Genomic DNA, 17,497 nt, shown 5'->3' with positions numbered 1-17,497 from the left:
GCCTACCTGCTCCGGCGACCTTGCAGCAGTTGTACGCGGCTCAACTGGCGGCCATGCAGGTGTCCCCCGGGGCCAAGCAGCACGGTGGAAGCCTGCCCCCGCAAGCTAACCTGGGCACGCACTCGCCGCCCACCAATGCGCATCCGCAGAGCGACAAGGGCCGAAGCTCACCGCCGCCAAGCAAGACCAAGGTAAGGGGGCATCGAGCAGGGCTCTTCGCCATTGTGCGCGTGCATGATGTGTGTTTGACGTTCGAAAGGAAATTCATTTCACAGTGTGTTTTTGGAGATATTTACCAAAAGCAAACAAAAAAAAATGCTGACATTTTCTACTACATTTTTATTGACTGGAATAATTTTGAATTATTTCAATTATATAATGAAATTACATTTTCCAAATGTAAATCAACAACACGCCAACTTGCTCTTTATTTTTGATCCAATTTGAAATCGAGAAATCGGAAATACTTGAAATAATTTACGCTTGCGTCTGGCCCCCTGCAAGTTTGCGGCGGCCCGCCGAAGAGCAAAACGTCCACGCAGGAACGACTGCTGAATGAGTGTGGTGCATGACAAAAAAACCCTACGAGTGTGAACGCAGTCGCGCCGCTTCCCTTCGACAGCTTCTCCTCTGCAGCGCCTCCCGACAAATGTCTGAAAATCAAAGCCGTGTGGAGTGGGTCCAGCAGGAGCGCTGGCTGTGGAGTTGGGGGGTGAGGTGGGTGGGGGATGTATGGACACTTGTGCCGTTTTCTCAGCTGGCTGCGCAATGGCTCGGGAGTGAAGGCGGGGGGGGGCTTGTGTCCATCCGAGTGGAACTCTATGAATATCTGGTCAGCCGTCAGGACCCCCGACCACCCCACATCACCACCTGCAACCCAGGGAGAGCCCCCCCACCCCCCCCCCCCCCCACCTGCCGTTATCTGTCCACTCTAAGGCCACCTACACACACACGCACAAGCAAGTGTAATGATTAGTCACAAATGCACACACACACACACACATACACACACACACACACACACACACAAGATATCAAACTGGACAAAGTTGGACAACAGGGTTTTGGAATAATGTCAACTTCAGCATCTAACTGCAGGCCGCTTCCCACAGACACGCCCCCCTCTCGAGCCCTCAGCCCTCTCCTCCTACCTCACCTCGTAAATGTAGGGCTGCACTTTGGCAAAAACTCCACTCCGTCCCACCCCCCACCCTCCAACGCACACACACACACCCACACACTCATATTACCATATATATGGGTTCGCGCCGAAGGCCCCAAAAAGTGGAGAGCCGTAATGGCCTCCTTAGTCCAGCAGGGATGACGCCTGAGGTGCGGCCCGAGCAGCCGGGAGCCGGCCGGGTCTGATCGCAGCGCCGCTTGTGACCACCGGTGGGCGAACTTCGGACGAGACGTTCTTCTCTGTCTCCGCTTTTTCAAATTTTCCTCCCTGCGTTTCTTCTCACTTCCTCTCGCCCGTCCCACCTTTCTTCCCCTCACTCTGGGTGAGTGACATGTATATTTCAGAGGTGTCCCTCCCCCCGACCACCACACCCCCACCCCACCCCCTGCGGGCTCTATCTCAGCTTCTCCGGCCATTTAGAGGCCGCGCTGTCGGCCTCCGCTAACAGCTGTTTGGACTCAGGCGCACACGGCTTAAGTGCTTTACCCTCGGGTGAGAAACGAACGGACACACACACACACACACACACACACACACACACACGCACACACACACACTCTTGTGCGCGCACGCCGGGGCGGACAGGTGTCGAAGGGGACGCGAGGCAGGGCAGCGCCTTAACAAACACACACACACACACACACACACACACGCACAGACAAATCACTGCTGCCTGACACGCAGTTTTTTTCTTTCGCTGACGCAAGAGCGGAGCAGGCATCACACGGCGAATAACGACTTATTTGTGTTATTTCATGTCATTTGCGTGACAGAGACGCACACCGGCGGAGAACAGATGGACGAGCAAATTAAAATGTTTAATCGACAATGAGAAGAGGAATTGTCTCAAAGGAACAATCTGCTTTTGAGCACGTTGGCTGGTTAACATTTTCATTTAACCTTATTTGTATTGTTGATATAAAAGCATATCCAAATTATAAAGCCATTATTTAGAACATACAGCGTAGACGCGTCTCTCTCTGGTTTTTCCAAATTTCCGCATTGAAACAGGAAGTGGCGGAAAACAGAGGAAAAAGAATTCTTCTTAACTTCACCACATGAAGCACAGCAACAGCAGATGTGCAGCCGGTGTGACTTTTCACAGAGTGCCTCGTTGGCAGCGATGCATTTGCGAGGTTGGAAGGTTAGAGGACGCTAACCTCTGGAATGCTACTAAGACAAAAAAAAAAAAAAGCAAAGGCTTCGAGTTTGCGGAAGAAAAAAAAGTTTACCAAAGCAAAGCACAAACAGTCTAGACTGTCAAGGTGAGTCGGCGCGCCTCTCTCTCTCTCTCTCTCTCTCTCTCTCTCTCTCTCTCTCTCTCTCTCTCTCTCTCTCTCCCCCTTGACGCGTGCCAATAGATAATGTTTTCAGTGTTTTAAAGGCTGCGGTTTCTTGAATCGGAGCCACGTGCATGCACAAGACGGCGCTGAGTCCCTCCCGCGCTGTCAGCTGTCGGAGACGATTAGACACGACAATATAATTAATATCCAAGCGGTCGGTTTTGTAGCTGCGAGGGGCAAGCGGGAGGAAAAGAGGGAGGGAGAGGCGGAGAGATGAAAGGAGACAGGCACATGTAAAAGGTCCTGACATGGACATTGTGGCACGGCACCAAACCGCGCACGCACACACACGTACGCACGCACACACACACACACACACACCTGCCCATGGTAACGGCCGCTGCACAGACACTCGTCCCCGGTAATTGAACCGTCAGTTCCTGTGACGCCACGCAGACACCGGGACGCCACACATGCACATACGTGCACACGCACACACACGCTACCACCCACCCACCACGTCCCTCTGGCTCTCGATGTCACTCTGCGTGTTTTTGTTTTTTTTTCCCTCACCCCCCCAACCCGATCCCAGAGCCGGAGAGTGTTTCATCAGCCAAGAGAGACACAAAAGCAATTGTATTAATTTGAGATCCCGCAGCTTTGCAGGGGCTTTAGAGGCCCTCGCTCGCGCGCTCGCACGCACGCACGCACGCACATACGCAGTCACGAGATTTGGAGCCTGTGGAACGACGCGCTCGCAGTGAAAAGCAGGTCCGTCCAAGGCTCTCCAGCTCCGCTGTCTAAACTAATTCCTCCACACTGGCATAATGCAGGTTGGCCACCTTCCCACCGCGGGATTTGGCTCGACGCTGGAGAGGGGAGACTACCCCCCCCCCCCCCCGATCCCGCACCACCACCACCACCCCTCCCACCCTACCACCCTACCACACTCCCAATCCACTGTACAAGAGAAGGGAAGGTATTATCTGTTTGTAATAAATATTCAGACGCCTTCCCCAGCCAAAGCCCACCATAATGTGGGTCATGATTGAGAAGATCCCTCTCAGTGTTTTTTTGGGGGGGTTTTGTCTTCTTCTTTTTTTGTTGCTGCTTCTCCTTTTCTCTCTCGCTCTTCTTCTCCTCCTCTGCGGTGGAGGCATCTATAGGGGGGGTCCTCTTTAGAAATGCCCCCTCTACCCCCCCCCCCCCCCCCCCCTGCTAATGAAGGACAATCCGGTTAGGCCTCATCGTCTGCGCGCGCAAAAGTGGTGGCAGCACGTACGCACACACATGCGCTCCCGCATACGCGCATGCAGGAGCTTAATTGGAGGGGCTTAATTGAGTTGTGTGGGGCTCGCAAGGCTTAGAAGCGACTCAAGAAGTGGAATCAGGGAAAGTCGGCCGTAATGAGTGGCGATGCCGCGCAGACGCACCCACACGCGTGCAAAATATGCTTAGTTGTAACAGTGCACCTCGGCAGCAATTAGGCTAATGACCAGAAAACGAAGTGAATAATCTCTTTATTATATTTTTTCACTTTTTTTCTGGAGCTCGAACGGAGCTCGGACAGACTGTTGCGAACAAAGTTGGACGCGCAGGCGAAAGTTAGCCACGCCGACGGCTAACAGGGCTTGGCGCCACCGCTGTCTGCCTTTTAATTGCACAGTTTTAATTACACTGAGCGGCCCGCGTGCATCTGGCCCCTCGGAGATGTAATGCCGAAGAGGTCTGCCCGTGATTGGATTAGGTCATTGGCAGGGGCCGTGTTGTCATGACAGTTAATGCAATCGGAGGGGGGGGGGGTTCCCAAACCGCACGTTGGTCCACATGCCATGCCTCTCCATTTTAGGGGGAGTAGGAGTAGGGGTGGGTTGGAGGTCCCTTTCACGTGTTGACGGTGAAGGTGAGACTGGAATGAGTGAATATAGTGTTACAGACAGAGCGGGTTGCAAGTCTTTATTCGATCAATCAGAGCAACATCAGCAAAAAAAAAAAAAACTCAGAAGTTACTGAGGTTTTCTGTCACTGCTGGTTTCCTAATGGTGCAAGTGCACATCGAAGTGGCAGCCTCGCACCACCCCGCTTAGTCAGACCTCTTTCACAGTCTCGCAGGGAGCCGTCGCTCTTTCCAACAAAACAAAACCTTCAGGTTTCAGCCGAGTTCACGGCGCTGCCAATTGTGTGTTTTCAGAGCGTTTGGAGGAGGCACGTTGCAGTGCATGTTCACCAAAAAAACAGAACCCTGCATGAAGAGCGTGCACATGCATGTGCATGAATCACTGGTGTGATGGGAAGTTTTTGGTTTTCTTTTTGCATGTGATTGTCAGCGATTTCATTTTTTTTTTTTTTTGATCATTTGTTGTCAATAACGCTGACACAGGCAGTGGCATGCACCTGGTGGAGGCTTGCCGTGAGGCCTCCGTGCATGGGCTCTGCTTTTCGAAATCTGGTGACGTTGTCAGAAAAGCTCCGTGGCCCCGTGCCTACAAATTCCCTTACGGTGGTCACAGCAGGCCACACTGTGCTGTTTTGGTTTTTGCAGGACAGTGAGGGTGCACAGCCACTGAACCTGTCGGCCAAGCCTAAGGCATCCGAGAGCAAGTCACCCAACTCCCCCCCAACTTCCCCACAGGTCCCCGCAGCTGCTGCCGCCTCCAAGCTGGGCCACGCCGGCTCCGGGAAGCACAGCATCGCCCCCTCCAGCATCGGAGGACCGCCGACCAGGGTCAGCTCGATCGGTAAGTGGACACCGGAATCCGAAAGCGAGGTGGAAAGTCATGAAAAATAAAAAATAAACAGAAAGCTTTTTTGGTTCGGAAGCTCTTTGGTTTGAACGTGGCGCTCACGAAGATTCACAGTAGGATACGACCAAAATTTGTTCCGAATTTTAGAAATTAGTTTTTCCCCCTTATTGACTGGCCAAGTTTTTAACCAATAACTCAGGATAATTACTTCATGATAGGAGATTGGCTTTGCCAAGTGTGTGGAATATATACGCACACACACACACACGCACTCACTAAAATGTACAAAGACTGTGGCTGTTCTTGGAATATTGCTGTCACAGTTGTGACCTTGAGCCACTGAGTATTCAAGGATGACTTCCCAACAGTGTGCAAAAAAACACACACAATCGCAATCAGGAAGTGAAGGTGGTTAAACTAAAAAATAAATAAACCAAACAATGAAGAGAAACAAGCAGCGCGTTTCATACGGGTAGAAAACCAAGACCCGTCCCTTCTTACAAACACAACTGACAGAAATCGAATGTTTACACGTTACAACAAGGACCGCTGCGAACCGCGGCAGGTAGACGGAGTTGGTGAGTAAACAACATGTTTCCCGAGAGTTCTGCGACTGTGGCTGAAGCTGGCGCCGTAATCCTACCAGGCGGCACGCACACATACATTAAATATGACATAAATGAATCACCGGTTTTTGTGCTCCTAATCCATTTTTCACGCAACGCTGATAGTTCAAATATTACACATATGCAACGGGCTATAATTAGCGCGTTTGTGTGTCTTGTTCCCCCTTCTTCCGCCTCGCCGTTTGCCTCCGGGGCTGCCTCATTGTTATGTGTTTATTAGCGACTGAAAGAGACAGAGAGACAGAGGGGCGAGCGAAGGGAGAGCGAGACGGGGAGAGATTGAGGATTAGCACCACCCCCCACCCCCCCATCTTTTTTCCCCCCCTCCCTCCCCAGTGGCAAAGCAGGGGGAATAATAAAGAGCAGGAGCACATGACAGACAGGAGGTATCACCAATGAGATTAGACAAGCCTCTTACATGAGCCAGGACAGCGCAAACACCCGGCATTACTGACACAATGACAGCGCGCACGCACACTCAAACGCACACTCGCCGCGCACAAAAGCTCCCAATCCCACCTCCTCCTCTTCCCCCTCACCCCCCTCCTATGCAATAGTCAGTTAGTCATCCCCCCCCACCCGCCCCGACTTCTTGGCTAATCTCACTGTTTTTCAACAAATCGGCGGATTTAATATCAGATTAGTGGATTTGCGGTCCCAGATGTTTTTTGTTCGGAAAAATGGATTACAGTGTTTAAAGTTTGTGTGTGATCCCGCCGCCCACCCCACCCCACATCCAACCCCCCCGCCGCCGCCGAACGATTTGCGCACTGGGGACCAATGTGTTTGGTGCCCCCGCCAGTCACCCGGGTGAGCCTGCTTGCAGTCCCATCTGTTGCCACCGAGTTTAGCCGCTCGCCGCCGCCGCCACGTTTGTTATTGCGTCTCGCCGTCCTGTTAGGATTCAAGTTCAGAGGGGACCGACGGGGCGAATATGATGACGGAGACGGATGAGAAAATAGCCGAGTGTGCGAGGGTACTGGGAAGGGGTGAAAGGACGCATTTTAAGGGAAGATTTATGGCAGGGACTGAACCTTTGTGAAGGGTTTAAAAAGTTTAACTTTTGACCTTTAAAGGGTTTTTATGTGACTGGCAGTGGCAAAGCTGCAACAAATGTATCTTTTGTTCTGAAGCTGTGTGCCAATATTTAGTTCAAATCCTTTATTTACTTTACCGTGTCCCTCTGTTACATCTACTAGTATATTTCATCTGCCCTCATACAGCCATATCGTCAATATTGAGTATAAATTGAATTCATTCTAACTGTCTTGAGTGTTGTGAGGGGAGGAAGTTTGACTAAACCATATATGAATGGTTACTTATTTGTTGGTGCAAGTTAAATCCACTATATTAGAGTTAGCAGACCATAAGAGAGAAGTTAGTTTAGCCGAAGTTGATACTGAAAACGCCAGACAGTCTCTTCGACTCCCTGCTTCTGTCCCGTCTTTCACTTCCAATCAGTCTCTGCTCACTTTTCTACGGTTCACCTTTCTTTCCTGACACCCCTTTGAGACCCCCGGGGAGCATTTCCACTTCATCCTACTGCATCTGTCCGTCCGTCCGTCCATCCACCTATCCGTCTGCCTCACGCCGAGCTGAGGACCTGTCAGCCCCCCCCCCCCCCCCCCCCTCTGACTGCGCTGCGCCACGGTCAGAAATGTGTTCTGACTGTCGGCAGCCTTTTGGCACCATGCGACAGCGTCTGCAGAGCGAGAGCACCTCCTCACCCTCATATCTGGGTCACGCCCGCCCGCCCGCCTCGGATGGCTGGCTGGCGCTGCTGTCACTTTTAAATACGATTCACACAAACACACATTGGCGAGAACGCCCCCCCCTCCCTCTCTTTTGACGGCAGATTAAAATTGACCGCCGCCCGATTTCATCGCCCTCTCCAAACGCTCTCTCTCTCTCTCTCTCTCTCTCTCTCTCTCTCTCTCTCTGTCACTCGACCTCCCCCTCCCCCCAATCTTTTTGGCCCCACTCACATCCAGATTTTTCCAGTTATGACTTCTGAAAGAGTTCACGGGTCTGTCATTACCAATCTGAGGCTGGTAATCTGGCCTGAGATGGCATTAGCGCCGCGGATTAGCGCTGATAAAGGCCCCATAAGCCAGTCGCGGCTCTTTGTTAAGAGCTAACCCGGCTGATAGAGAGAGGCGATAGCGGAGATCACACAACCCCTCTCTCTCCCTCTCACTCACACACACACACACACACACACACACACACACACACACACACCAAAAAAAACACACAATCAGAGCAGATGCCTCATCGGCGGCTAAGCTGCGGAAATAATACGAATAATAGGCGGCGAGTAGGAGTGGGGAGACGTGTTCCGTGCTCTCCACTGAGACAGATGTTCTCGGCGGTGGAAATTAGCAGGACATTTTAGCTGTAATAAGAGTCATCTGTCCACCTTGCCACGCAGCAGAGAGGTGAGGGCCCCCACGATGAGAAGAGATGGGCGTTTTAATGACATCTAACAGAGACGTCCGGGGCTTTTTCTCCGAGCGGCATTGATGAGAGCCGTTCCCGATTTGTTTACAGGGCAGAGCAGGTAGAGGGAGGAGGCCGAGCGGGGGGGGGGGGCGAGCAGGCAGAGAGGCAAGGGGGCGCAAGAGGGACGTGCGCGGTCGGCGCAAATCCCAGAGCACCGCTCTCTCCTCACGCCGCCGATCCAAACATCTGTCTCCGACGATGTCAGAAAAATAGAATGGTAGTTCTTTATGAGCTCGGCGGCACCCTCGGGTCAGAGCAGCGGGACCACGAGTACCAGAATGCACTGGGCCGTCGTTCGCTAAAGCGCTCTCAAACGGAACGGCGCCGAGGCCTGAGAACAAGTTGCACCGTTTCAAACATTTTGAGAAAGGGACATTTTGACATTGAATTTGAATTTTGTTTTTCCAGAGATGCTGCCAGACTACAACTAAGATTAACTCTTTTTTTTTTTTGTGGAGACTGTAATGTGCAAAGTTGAGTTTATACATTCCCACTGCACTTACTATTGCATATTATTGACTTACCTTGTTTTTACAGTGAATTCTGTCGCTGGCGGACTCGTTACAGAGGTGTCATGGCGACGTGTCATTTCAATATTTGTCACGCACCTCCTTCGAAAGTAGCTAAATAACCTCAGCCGGCAGCGCCAACACTGAAACTGATCACCTGTTTTCTCCCCCCCGTCTCTCACTCACCCTCCCCACCCCTCCTTGCCCCTCTCTGTATGTCCCCGGTGTGTGTGCCAGCAGACTTGCTGTCGTCGCTGTCCTCCACAGCCTACCTGAACGACCACGAGGCGGTGACCAAGGCCTTTGCCGAGGCCCGGCAGATGAAGGAGCAGCTGAAGAGGGAACAGCAGGTCCTGGACGCCAAGGTCGCCGCCGTGAGCAATCTCGGCCTCAATAATGGGCGCTCGGACAAGGTAAACTTGCTGCTTTGTGTGAGCCGCACATGGTGTCTGAAGAAAGCACAGAAATTTTTTTTTTCGTTTCTTCTTCCTTCTTTTTTTTTTAAATGGTTACAGCTGAAAAAGTCTTGTTTTTATCAGAGTCTCTGACACAACACAGTTGCTGCCGCTACTCATTTCACTGCTTACATTTGAAAACAATTTCAATTTAATTATTTATCACACCAATTAATTCATGCCCCTCGAAGTAAATTCAATCCCTCATCAATTAGAGCGTTTTGGGGTTTTTTAGACAGTTCGAATCCGAACGTCCGATTTCAACCGCGTCCCTGGAAGCAACAGATCCAGATTGCCGAACGCAAAAAAAAAAAATAGAAAGGAAAAAACATTTCCAAAGTCATCCGCGTCGTTGTCGACGCGTATTAATTTTCCTTGCCACATGCCAGCCGCCGCGCTGCCGCACGTGGGAGGCGAATTGGTGTTTGTGCCGCGCTCGCTGGAGTGTGTTGCGGCTAAACAGGGCCAGATAAGGTAAAAAACCGGAGGCATCTCGGAGGTAATGAGTGTGTCTGCGAGGCGCACTGCGGGGCCGTGTGTGTGTGCGCGCACGCGCGTGCGTGCAAGTGTGCGTGTGTGTTTGTGTGCACGCAGCAGAGCGCGGCGTCGGGGAGACGCTAATGTGAAGTGACGGCGCCGGCTCCTCGGCAGCGTGGCTAAATTGTGGTTATTTGTTAAACACATTGGTAGTCAGCTGGTGCACACGCGTACACGCACGCACACACAGACACACACACACACGCGCGCACACACACACAAAACACACATGCCATCACAGCAGCAGCAGCAGCAGCGTGCTTGAAGCATCTGCAGCGCTGGCGGTGAACAGCTCTATTTGTCTCCGTCTTCTTTTTTGCGACTTGCTGCTCTGATGTGTTTCAGTCAACCCCACGCTGATGCGTGCGTGTGTGTGTGTGTGTGTGTGTGTGTGTGTGTGTGTGTGTGTGTGTGTGTGTGTGTGTGCGTGCGTGCGTGTGCGTGTGCGTGTGCGTGTGTGTGAGAGAGAGAGAGAGAGAGAGAAAGAGAAAGAGAGTGTCTGTGTAGCGCTCAGCGCAGGTTTTTCCTCCACATTTACACAGAGCGTGCGTGTGCGTGCGCGAGAATGTGAGATACTGTGGAGCCCCGCTGAAGGCTCCACTCTAACAGCCAATTAGATTCAAACCGGGAGAAGGAAGGAAAATTCATCAATTCTGCTGGGAAGCGCGGGAAACACCACGCCGTTATTTTCAGGAGCATTTAGCTCTTTCATTTCAACATGAGGGGGAGGGGGGGGTAAATTAATATGAACGATTAAATAGAAAGAACACAAAAAAAAAAAAATTACAATACCATACACAGCTTGATACTTTATTTAAAAAAAATTTCCAGTTCAAAATATGTTTTTATAATCACATTAAATTATTATCATTATAATCACATTTTTTTTCAATACTCCACTGAATTGAAAATTTCTTTTAAATCATGTTTTCAAACTGAGTAAAATTTGAAAACACATTTCAAAGTAAGTACAAAAAAAGATAAATAGATAATAATAATAATGTAATATTTAGAGATAAAAAGATCTGATTCAGATCATATTGTTTAAAATGACAAAATAAACTGTGACTCTTCCGACGATTGACTTCCCATCCCGACCCCCCTTTTTTGCCTCTGTGCTGCAGGAGTTCAGATACAACGGTGTCATCTCCGACACACTCGGGGAGGATTAGCTTTGTCGCCACTTTGTGTCTCGGCCCCAGTGTCAGCCGTTCAATCCACTTTCCTCATGTACTGCACCGGGGCTTAATGTCAGACTAGACTGTCATCCACTCCGTCTCCGTACCTCACGCGCAAGAAAGCCTCTTGTAATGTCACTCTGAGGCTCGCAAATCCAGAAGTGCGGAGCACGTTTCCGTTCACTTCCTGGCAAAATGGATCGCTTCTGGGAAATTGGGTTGAAAAAAAAAAACTAAATTATTTACGAAATATGTACGAGCAGGCAAGGCACAATTGTTCGTCCGCAGCTTATTGTTCGGTATTGGAGCGTGATAAGTTTAAAATGAATCACCTTTCCAATGAGGGGGGAAATAAAACACACACACACACACACACACACACACACACACACACACACACACACACACACACACACACACACAAAAGCCAGCATTTCGACAGCTGTCTGGAATTTCCCTCCCCCTCCCCTGTCTTTTTAGCCATATTTATTCTAATTTGGGGGAAATTATCTCTAACAATTGGGCTAAAAACAGAGAAAATGCATTTCATTATCACGCCGTCCTCCCTCCATCCAGGCAGCCGGCTTGCAGGGGTCACGTGTAAATGGAGAGGGACACTTTTTGGAAGGTTGTTTTAGAAGACAACAGCGTTTTGGATAGCACTGCTAATCGTATAATTAAACTGTAAAATGCTGCGCTGGTGCGCCGAGCCGGTTCCTGTGTGTGTGTGCCTGCGTGTGTGTGTGTGGCGTGCGTGCGTGCGTGCGCGCACAGGCGAGCTGTGTGTTTGTCGGGTTCCGGCGTAGAGTGTGCCGGCTGCTTGCATTAAGCATGTAAATGCTCAGTAAATCAGCCTTTTATTGGTTGTAATAAATACCCAGGGGGCCGTGCGGCGTGGCCTCGCTCTCGTCGGCGCCGCGCTCCCGCGCTCTGCCTCTCTCTAATGCGTCGACCCTCGGGGGCCTCTGCAAGAGAGAGGCAGAGCCGCTGCACTCCACTCTCGCAGGTGGCTGCCAGGAGGGCTCGCACACACGCACACACACACGCACACAGTACACAGTGCGCACACAAACAGTAAACACTCGGAACCGGGGCTGAATGTAATCAGCATTCTTGCCGCTGCAAACAAGCACGCAGATGTGCGGCGGGGCGCGCAGCCGCGCAGCACTTTAACAATTTGGTGTTGACACCGACGCTCCCGCAAATTTACATCGAGAGCAACAAAAACACAGACCGCCGGGCGCGGTCGCCACCGGGTGTTTGCCGGTGAGTCGGCGTCGCTCAGAGAGGAAACCATTTATGTTGCGTCAGGAAGAAATGCGGCCCTTCAAACTCAGAGGCATCAGCTCCCTTTGCAATGAGTTTATACCTGGTTGGTTTTTGAACAGAGTTCTTTTTTTGTCCTCTGACAAGTTTGGTTGAAGTCCGTCCAGATATATTATCATCACTCTGCAATCTAGTATGTATACAATACATATACAGAGTGACGGGATGGTGCAGTTGCAATGGCTGTTTTTAATTTATGACTGTAGTGTGTGTGTGTGTGTGTGTGTGTGTGTGTGTGTGTGTGGCTTTTGTATTTATTGTTGCAGTTTTAATGTTTCTTTGATGCACTGACTGTCTGGCACTATTCTATTCTACTGTAGTTAATATATGGTGTGAGGTGCTCTATATATCTCTATATATATAAATATATATATATATATATATATATATATATATATATATATATATATGTATATATATATATATATATATATATATATATATATATATATATATATATATATACATATATATGTATATCTAAATACATATATACATATATATACATATATATATATATATATATATATGTATATATATATATATATATATATATATATATATATATATATATATATATATATATATATATATATATGTATATATATATGTATATATACATATATATATAGATGTAGAAATAGATATAGATTTAGATATAAATATACATACACACACACACGCACGCATGCACACATCCGTTGCCGCCCGACCTCAACTGTGAACTGTGTGTTGTGTTGCTCAGGACAAGGCCGCCCTGGAGAGTCTGAGTCAGCAGCTGAAGCAGCAGGCCGAGGACAAGTTCAGCCACGCCATGCTGGACTTCACCATGAGCGGAGACTCTGACGGTAGGCAAATTCACACGCAGGCACGCACGCAGGCACGCACAAGCACACAGGTGATAAAACAAGTGCGAACGGAAAACTGAGATCTCTCTTACGTTCAAGAAATTTTAACATTTTAGTTTTGAACAAACCTTGTTTTCAGTGTGTTCAACTCCCCCTCCGCCACCCCTGCACCTGTCTTTCTCTTCCCCCTCCAGGCTCCCCCAGCGTGTCCGACTCCAGGATATTCCGGGAGAGCCGCGGTCGCAGCAGCAGCGAGCCGCACATCAAACGGCCGATGAACGCCTTCATGGTGTGGGCCAAGGACGAGAGGAGGAAGATCCTGCAGGCCTTCCCCGACATGCACAACTCCAACATCAGCAAGATCCTCGGTAAAGAAAACAGGCGTGCGCACACACACACTCACAGCCAAGTGAACAGGAGACACAACGTAATCCCAACTCCATTTCACACTCCCTTAAACACACACGCTGGCGCACGCGTGCGCACACACGCGGTGATTTCATTAGAAGCGGTGGCGGTGGCGTAAGCTGCTGTTAATGAACGGCTGGGGAGAGCGCGGCACCGACAAATGATGATATAATTCATTATGCATTAAACAAGCAGCGCAAGACCGCCTGACATTTCCCCCGGACCGCCGGGATCGGCCCTGACATTTTAAAGAGCTCCTAAGCGTTTTATAACGCGGGGAAATCTGGTTTTAATAAGCCCCCCCCTCACACCCGCCCACCTCCCACCATCCCCCCTCCAGCACACACACACACGCCAGTGCACTCCCTTCCTCGATTGCTAACAGATCGCGGAACACAGGAGGCAGAGGGGGAGAGCGGCCAAGTGCTGACAGCTTCTGCCCCGTTCGACATACAGTAGCAGAGTTCAAACTCAGAGCAGATATGAAATACACAGGGGAGGGTGTGCTCAAGATCTCTCACTCTCTCTCTCTCTCTCACACACACACACACACACACACACACACACACACACACACACACACACACACACACACACAACTCCAAACTTAAATACAGTTTAACATCTCTCTGTCATACTCTGGAAATCAGTGCCCTTGTGATGTCACAAAGGGCTCCGATACCTCAACGACACCTCTGCTGCTGCTTTTTAATTATTATTATTTAAAGGTGCAATCCTTAATTGATTCAAAACACACGTGGCTTCCTTTGAATGTGCGACCTTGAAGTCTCTGCTGCTCTTTAAGCAGCTCCTCGCTAACACGGCCGCCTCTCCCTCCGCCACAGGCTCCCGCTGGAAAGCCATGACCAACCTGGAGAAGCAGCCCTACTACGAGGAGCAGGCACGCCTCAGCAAGCAGCACCTGGAGAAGTACCCCGACTACAAGTACAAGCCGCGGCCCAAGCGCACATGCCTAGTGGACGGCAAGAAGCTGCGCATCGGCGAGTACAAGGCCATCATGAGGTCCCGCAGGCAGGAGATGAGGCAATACTTCAGCGTGGGGTGAGGCTTCTCTTTTTTTTTCCTTTCTTTTGTTTGAATTGGCTCTTTATTCGAGAGTGACGCCGCCGTCGCTGTTTTTTCGTTTCTCAAAGACGCGTAGAGCCACTGTGCTGATGTATAAAGCGGTTAGAGGAGGAACTCTAAGCTGCTTTTTTTTTCAAATGAAAACAATCCACTTCTCTCGTACTGAAGTTTTCCTTTCATCATTTTTTTTTTCCTTTTTTTTTTATTGATTTTTTTTCTTTTAACAAAGCTGAAAAACATTTTGGGATTTACTGATATAATATGCAATTGTATGTTGGTGTGAATATATGTATATACTGTATTTGTCTGTATATATATACACACACACATATATATATATATATAACATATATATATACACACATATAAACGCACATATATACATACGCATATTTATACATTTATATAGATTATACACACACACACACACACACACACATATATATACATATATATATATATAATAGGTTTTTGTCTACAAATGTCTTCGCAGGCAGCAGGGCCAAATGCCGCTCTCCTCGGCGGGCGTGGTCTACCCAGGCGCCCTGTCCATGGCCGGCATGCCGTCCCCACAGATGCCCTCCGAGCACTCCAGCATGTCGAGCAGCCCCGAGCCCGGCGCCAACGCCGGTCACGGGCCGGGCCCACACGCGCCCGGCTTGAAGGGCGGCGAGCCACGCGTCAAGGAGGAGGAGCTGCGGCTGGACGACAGCAACGGCGACATGTACGAGGACTTCGACTACGAGGACGAGGAGGCCGACTACGCCAGCGACAACGACAACCACATCACGCAGTAGGGCGGTCGGACGGCGGCTGGCAGCGGCCGGCAGCTGGCGGCGGCTGGCGGGGGCTGGCGGGGGCGCGACGCACAATCGCAGGCTGGCCTACACCTCCACCCACCCCGACACCTCCCTCCCCCACCCCCTCGGCCAGACCGGGAAGAAAGACTTTTGCCAATCTTTCCCCCGCCCTCCCTCTTACCCGGAAACTGAAAAACATTAAAAAGTAAAAAATAATAATACCCTCACAGTGACCCTCGGGTGAACACGGACTCTTTGGACCGAGCCGGACTTCTCCCACCCCACCCTGCCCCGCCCTGCCCCGCCCAGCCCCACGCCGCCCTCGCAAAGTCCTCCCCGACCCAACCCGCAGTCCTGATACCAGCAATCCGATCAATCAAGTGAAAGCACAGGGCCTGTCACTCACACTGACTGTTACACAAGAGCCGGAAAAAGAAACCTGGCAGGACGAGACGACCACGGCGAGCCGAGCCGAGCCGAGCCGAGCCGAGCCGAGACAGGGAGATAGGGGTGGAGGGAGGGGGAGAGAGAGAGAGCGAGAGAGGAAGAGAAAAAAAGCCCCCCCCACACACACACACACACACACACACACACACCTCCCGTTTGTAAGACAGAAACTAACATTTTTTTTCTCCCCCTCCACTCCACCCACCCAAACCCACCACCACCACATCCTCCTCCTCCTCCCCTTCTCCTACTCCCCCGCTGAGATGGAAAAAAAAAAAGGTGGAGCAGTGGACCTGTCCAAGGCTAACAGATGACACTTTAAGACGGTGGACCTGTTTATTATTATTATTATTATTATCATTATTATTATTATTATTATTATTATTAATATTATTATTATTATTATTATTATTATTATTATTATTACTATCGAGAGACACTTTTAACAGAAACAAGCTTTTTTGTTTTTTGTTTTTTTGTTGGTTTGGTTTTTTTTTCGTTCTTCGGTTCTATAATATTCTCACTCAGGTACACGGTGCCAATAAGTGGCTTGTGAATGTGATTTGTTGTTTTTTTGTGCTACAAGTTTGAATAATAAGAAGAAGAAGAAAAAAAAGAGACATTTCTGTCCCCCCTCCCTCCTCTCCTTCTGTCGCAAGAGCAACCGACGAGACGGCAGACGTGTTTTATTTTATGTCTTTTCTCTTTGGGGGCTTCTTTCCCTTCAAACTCGCAGTTTTACTGTTCGCTGTTCAGCTCCTCTACTTTTTTCCTGCCTTCCCAATATCCTTTTTTTTTTTTTTTTTTAAACTTCCCTCCTCCTGCGTTCATGGCGACGACCCACTCCACCCTGTCACCGCGTCACCCCTCCCCCTAATTTGGAATCGTCAAGGTGGGGACGCTCCAGGCGGGACTGGCTGGCGCTGCGTGGCCTTGTGTTCCACGTTCAAAGGGTGTGTTATTTTCCGTGCGGTGGAGAGGAGGAGGAGGACGAAGAGGAGGAGGAGGGGGTGGGGGAGGAGGAAGAGGAGGAGGAGGGTGTCCCGGAGCAGAAAGACGAAAGCAGGAGACAATCCGCCCAGTTCTCTCCTCGCCACCAGCCGACCCCCTCACCACCGCCACCGCCACCGCCTCCATCTCATGCAAGGGACACAACTTCGGCACGACCGGAGACACGCGGTGCCTGACCGAGTGCATGCTTTTAACGTTTGCCCGTACGTGCGTGCGTGAGATGAAGGACTTTTGATTTTGTTTTTTCAACATTTTAGGATACAGGCAGATGGGCAACTTTGCTGCTGTTACTTACTGTACCGTGCACACACACACACACACACACGCACGCAACTGTTCTGTCCCTCAGTGTACCTCCCCTCCCCCTGTTCCCTCCGATCGTCCTGCTGCCCCCCCCAACCCACCCACCTCACCCCCAGTGGGCGGAGCCGAGGTGAAGTCAGCCAGTCAGTGTTTCTGTTAGTATTTGAATACTGTATTTTATTATTTCTCTTCAAACTGCCTCTAGTCTAATAATATTATTAACAATAATTTTAAGGATGGTCAGCATTTCC

General features: G+C 50.0%; 1 protein-coding gene across 13 annotated transcripts in view; it reads left to right on the top strand.

Moving 5' to 3' along the window:
• sox5 (SRY-box transcription factor 5) overlaps positions 1–17,497 on the top strand; it is a 236,557-nt gene that overhangs the window by 218,230 nt on the left and 830 nt on the right. For 6 of the 13 annotated variants that reach the window (XM_076051749.1, XM_076051748.1, XM_076051747.1 and 3 more), the window contains 7 exons: positions 27–191; positions 5,009–5,204; positions 9,085–9,260; positions 13,089–13,191; positions 13,386–13,559; positions 14,445–14,661; positions 15,179–17,497. The exon at positions 15,179–17,497 is cut by the window's right edge. In XM_076051749.1, the coding sequence (XP_075907864.1) occupies positions 27–191; positions 5,009–5,204; positions 9,085–9,260; positions 13,089–13,191; positions 13,386–13,559; positions 14,445–14,661; positions 15,179–15,482 (1,335 nt within the window). In that variant the 3' untranslated portion in view covers positions 15,483–17,497. The remainder of the gene's footprint in view (positions 1–26; positions 192–5,008; positions 5,205–9,084; positions 9,261–13,088; positions 13,192–13,385; positions 13,560–14,444; positions 14,662–15,178) is intronic. The other 7 variants (XM_076051753.1, XM_076051744.1, XM_076051746.1 and 4 more) reach the window with 6 other exon arrangements.

Source organism: Nelusetta ayraudi, unplaced genomic scaffold, assembly GCF_046127955.1.
Source record: "Nelusetta ayraudi isolate G7.1 ecotype Tasmania unplaced genomic scaffold, CSIRO-AGI_Nayr_v1 ptg000135l, whole genome shotgun sequence".
Lineage (NCBI taxonomy): Eukaryota > Metazoa > Chordata > Actinopteri > Tetraodontiformes > Monacanthidae > Nelusetta > Nelusetta ayraudi.
This window is presented reverse-complemented; position numbering and strand designations above follow the sequence as displayed.